The 4235-nt window shown below is 46.8% G+C and overlaps 2 protein-coding genes across 2 annotated transcripts; one reads left to right on the top strand and one right to left on the bottom strand.

Annotated features, from left to right (window-relative positions):
* Positions 1–254: 254 nt before the first annotated feature.
* Positions 255–1292, bottom strand: LOC144155446 (18S rRNA (guanine-N(7))-methyltransferase). The gene has a single exon (XM_077686889.1). The coding sequence runs from the start codon at positions 1163–1165 to the stop codon at positions 335–337; it is 831 nt and encodes a 276-aa protein (XP_077543015.1). The 5' UTR covers positions 1166–1292; the 3' UTR covers positions 255–334.
* Positions 1293–1449: 157 nt separating this feature from the next.
* On the top strand, positions 1450–2883 carry LOC144155445 (GTPase Era, mitochondrial). The gene has a single exon (XM_077686888.1). The coding sequence runs from the start codon at positions 1651–1653 to the stop codon at positions 2848–2850; it is 1200 nt and encodes a 399-aa protein (XP_077543014.1). The 5' UTR covers positions 1450–1650; the 3' UTR covers positions 2851–2883.
* The last annotated feature ends 1352 nt before the right edge of the window (positions 2884–4235 follow it).

Genomic DNA, 4235 nt, shown 5'->3' with positions numbered 1-4235 from the left:
ACCATACCTATTTTAGCCTCTGGGTATCGGGTACATCCGACGTAAAGTCCCTTCAGCGGAGAAGGGTATTTAGTCCGATGTACCGTAAAATTTTGGGGGTCGGCGTACATCCAACATATCCTTATCCTCTTGGTATCGGGACATATCCGACATACCTTTAGATTCTGGGATCAGGGTATGTCCGACGTGCTTTTAGACATGGCGTAAAACAAATAAGTTGTCTATTCCTGCTAAACAAAAGGTATGAAACAGGGTAGACAGCAGAAAAGATGCACACACTCCGCTTTATAAGGATCCCAACGTACAGTACCAAGCAGTTACAGTAGTCCACAGTTCAGAATTTCCCGCAACGCCTCCTGCCAGTGTACTTCGAGTCGGGCCGCGTCTCTTTGCCTTGCCTGCGGCGCCGCTCCTTTTTTTCTTGGATCCAGGCTGCGGCGCTCTTGGGGCCCTTCCCTCGTAGCTTCTTAAGCCGCTGTTTTCGCCCAGTGCATTCAATTTGGTCGGGCTGTTCCGCGGCGGTGCCTAGAGCAGCGGGCAGGGCCTGAGGACCACCGGTAAACAGCACGAGAAACATTTTCTTGGCCTTCGTACTGTTCGGATAGTCCACCACCAGTCCACCAGTGAAGCCCGCGCGCATGGCCTGGTGAGTGAGCAGCTCCACCTGATCGGCGTTCTCCGGATAGAACTGAAGCACAGCACGTCGGCCGCGTCCCAAGCAAGCGTAGAGAGATGAGAAGAACGCGCTCAGCCGCTGGACAGGATTGTGACTTTTCTTATCCGCATTGCATAACCACTGCAATGCGGAGATACTAATCGCGCCGTCGAACGCTCCCGCGCGGAAGCACAGGCCCTGGCCCAGGTCACCCAAAAGCATGTCACCTGCAGCTTCCCGTTCCTGCGCTACATTCAGCATGGCACGGCTGATATCGACGCCGACCCAGACGTGACCCTGTTCTTCTAGAACGTCGCCGCTCAGGCCACTTCCACATCCAAGGTCCAGGATAAGGCATGTCTGATCATCGGGCAGCGCCAGGAGCTCCACGGCACGCTCCGACATGGACGTTTGAATTTCCATGATGCGCGAGTTGGAGGTGTACTTTTCTGCTTCTTGCTCATTGTAAAACAGCTCGGGAGGAGCTGAGTATTCAGGCCTTCGCGACATTTTACGAGATACTACTGTCGCACTCCACAAGCCAAGGCAAATCTCAGCACTGTTCCACAAGCATCCCCGTACACGTGTTTACGGTGTCTTCGCTTCACGGCTTTACGCTGACTGGATTGGCTCGTTCTGTCTTGACTTTTACGCTAGCCTCTACACATTATATTAATTAAAATACCTGCTCATGTTATCAAAATCATAGCAAATAACTGATTTTAATTCATATGCACTGGCTAAGCGTTTGTAGGAAATTATTTCTATTGACTGTGACGCCAACCACCATCAGGAGATATTTTTGGCCAGCTCTAAGATGGCCGCGCCCTTGCATTGATGTGCCGTACGTGTGTGGCTCATGCATTCGAGCAACTGCGATGCCGTGCTTTGAGTGGTCCTTGGAAGACAATTGACGAAACAGTGAAAACGCTTGGCAAGTTGATTCATAGTGTACTGTTCATGCGCAGTTGTCAATTCTTTTATCCTGCATAACCATGAGATTGATTCCAGTGAGGCACATCCTGAGCTTGCCTCGAAGTTCGCAACTGTCAGCAAATGCCAGAAACTTCACATGGCCAGCTGAGAGGACTGTCCCCAGAACGCTCGTTGAGTACAATCACCTGAAGTCTCTCGTCCCCGCTCAACCGAGCAATCCCAAGCTCCTACGCGTAGCCATCATTGGACAGCCAAATGTTGGTAAATCAACGCTTATCAACAAGCTTATGGAGTGGAAAGTCTGTTCCGTGTCTCGGAAAGTGCACACAACTAGACACAATGCTAGAGCTGTCCTTGTCGACGGTGAGACCCAGGTTGTGTTTCTGGATACCCCAGGAATCGTCGACATCGATCACGGTCGGAAGCACCACCTGGAAGCATCGATGATAGTGGATCCAGAGCATGCTCTGCTCAGCGCCGACCTTGTCGCGGTGATGATCGACGCATCCGATCATTGGCGCCGTAACACACTCGATAAGGAGACTCTAAGATTACTTAAATTTCACGTTGATTTGACTTCAATTTTGATTGTGAACAAGGTTGACCTCTTGAAGTCAAAAAGACAAATCCTTGAATTCACGCACTCGTTGACGGGAGGAGTTGTTGGCGGCGTACCAATAAACCACCACCGGCAGCCAACGAAGAAAACCCTGAGCCGTGAGAAGTTGTTCTTAAAAGCGGAAGAGCTAATCGCAGTGGGAACCGCGAGCTCGAAAGAACGAACTTCTGACGTGGCCGAAGGTGAAATGAAGAAACAAGGCCAAGATGAAAACGCAGGCTGCTGGCCCCATTTTTCCTCTGTGTTCATGATATCTGCGCTGAACAACGACGGAGTGAAGGACATCCGAAACTTCTTTCTCCAGTCAGCAAAGCCTTCAGAATGGATGTATCCATTTGAAATGGTCACTGACCAAAACCCTCATGAAATTGCAACTTTGATTGTGCAGGAAAAAATTCTGAACCACCTGTCTCGTGAGATACCTTACAATGTGGATGTGAAAGTGGCCATGTGGGATTTGGACACGGCTGGAGTGCTGCACATCGTTATAGAGATTATTGGGCAACATTCCCGACATGTCAGGCATATCCTTGGTGAAGGCGGCAAAACGATAAAAGAAATTGCAGCTGAGTCGCGGCAGGATCTTGCCGCAACCTTCAGGTCTGACGTCTCCCTTAAGTTGGTCGTGAAAAAAGCCTAATAGAGACTGACAGAAATAAAGAATCAAGAATGACTGTTGATATTCCATCTTTATTACAGGTTACAGCACATTCGAAATTACTGGGAAGTAAATGATCGCCTGTACCGTGGTATACACGTAGCCTAATATGATTTACAGCAATGAACTAAGAAACTTTGTGTTTAGTAGCTGTGTATGTGGGTTTTTTTTTTTTGTTATTTAATGATTACCCTGTGAAATTGTACTTCTTAGCGCAGGTGATGATGCATGCTTAGAGTTTTTGTACATCTACTAGAGAGAAGCTGGTGCTAGCATCAATGCGACTCGCTCGGAGCTGTCCATGCCATCATGAAGTTATAGGAAGAATATAAATTTGCATTACCTTCAGAATTGACTTGGCTTGTAATGTTCTTGTGAGAGCAAAAACACCTAAAGCACAGTAAAAACACAAATAAAAGTTTATTTTCACAGATAAGAAATAAAAATGCTGTACAAATAAGAGAATGACAAAACGCACATTTTCTCCCTTTTTTAGCAGGGGGCCTGCATATACATTTACTGGCACTTGCTGTCACAAATGGTAACTGTAATTGCTCATTCAAACACATATTGTGTGTCCAATCAGACATTCAATCGGGGTTAGAAGTGAACCAGGGGGCAGTAGGTCGATTGGCCTTGGGAGCGCACAATGAAACAACAAATGAGGTGGTGCTGGGAGACTTGGGGTGGACCTCCCTTGAATTCAGGCTCCAGAAAGGGCAGTACAACATATGCTTCAAAGAGCAGCTTAGATGCATGGATAACCAAAAATGGGTGACAACTGTGTTACAGTATCTACATGAAAAGTGTGGACACACAGTGGATAAAAAGAACCAGAAGGCTTAGAATGGAGTACTATATAAAACCTAGAAGTGAAGGATAAATGCTCATGGAAATTTAAAAAACGTGAAAGAATCCAACAATCATCTGGGAGAAAAGGATGAAAAGAAGGGAATCAAAATGTTTAGAATCGGGAAGCAAGAAATACAGTAAAACCTCGTTACGAGAGACACTTGGTTGTTAGAGACATTTGAACGAGAACAGCTTGGTTGGTTTTCCTATGTTCGCCATGTTAGCTAGGTACATTGCATACGAGAGACCTTGGTTACAAAAGACATGCTTCCCAGTTGCCTTAAGTGTCTCTTGTAACAAGGTTTTACTATAATATTAAAGGGAGTGCAATGCTTTTTGGAACCTGGGTGGGCTGCCTGCAAACAAGGACACTTATTTCTGAGTAGGCACAGGAAGGACTGTGCGTATGTTATGGAAAAGGACCAGAAACCATGCGACATTTTGTGAGTGCAAAGGTACTTCAAGTCTTCAATGACTGATACGGCCAGCTTGCGGAAGCCATAGTGAATTGAAAA

This window comes from Haemaphysalis longicornis, unplaced genomic scaffold (assembly GCF_048455015.1).
Source record: "Haemaphysalis longicornis isolate Haplotype H1 unplaced genomic scaffold, Haemaphysalis longicornis Haplotype H1 scaffold_1, whole genome shotgun sequence".
Classification (NCBI taxonomy): Eukaryota; Metazoa; Arthropoda; class Arachnida; order Ixodida; family Ixodidae; genus Haemaphysalis; species Haemaphysalis longicornis.
The sequence above is the reverse complement of the archived record's forward strand: the minus strand, read 5'-3'. Positions and strand labels throughout refer to the sequence as shown.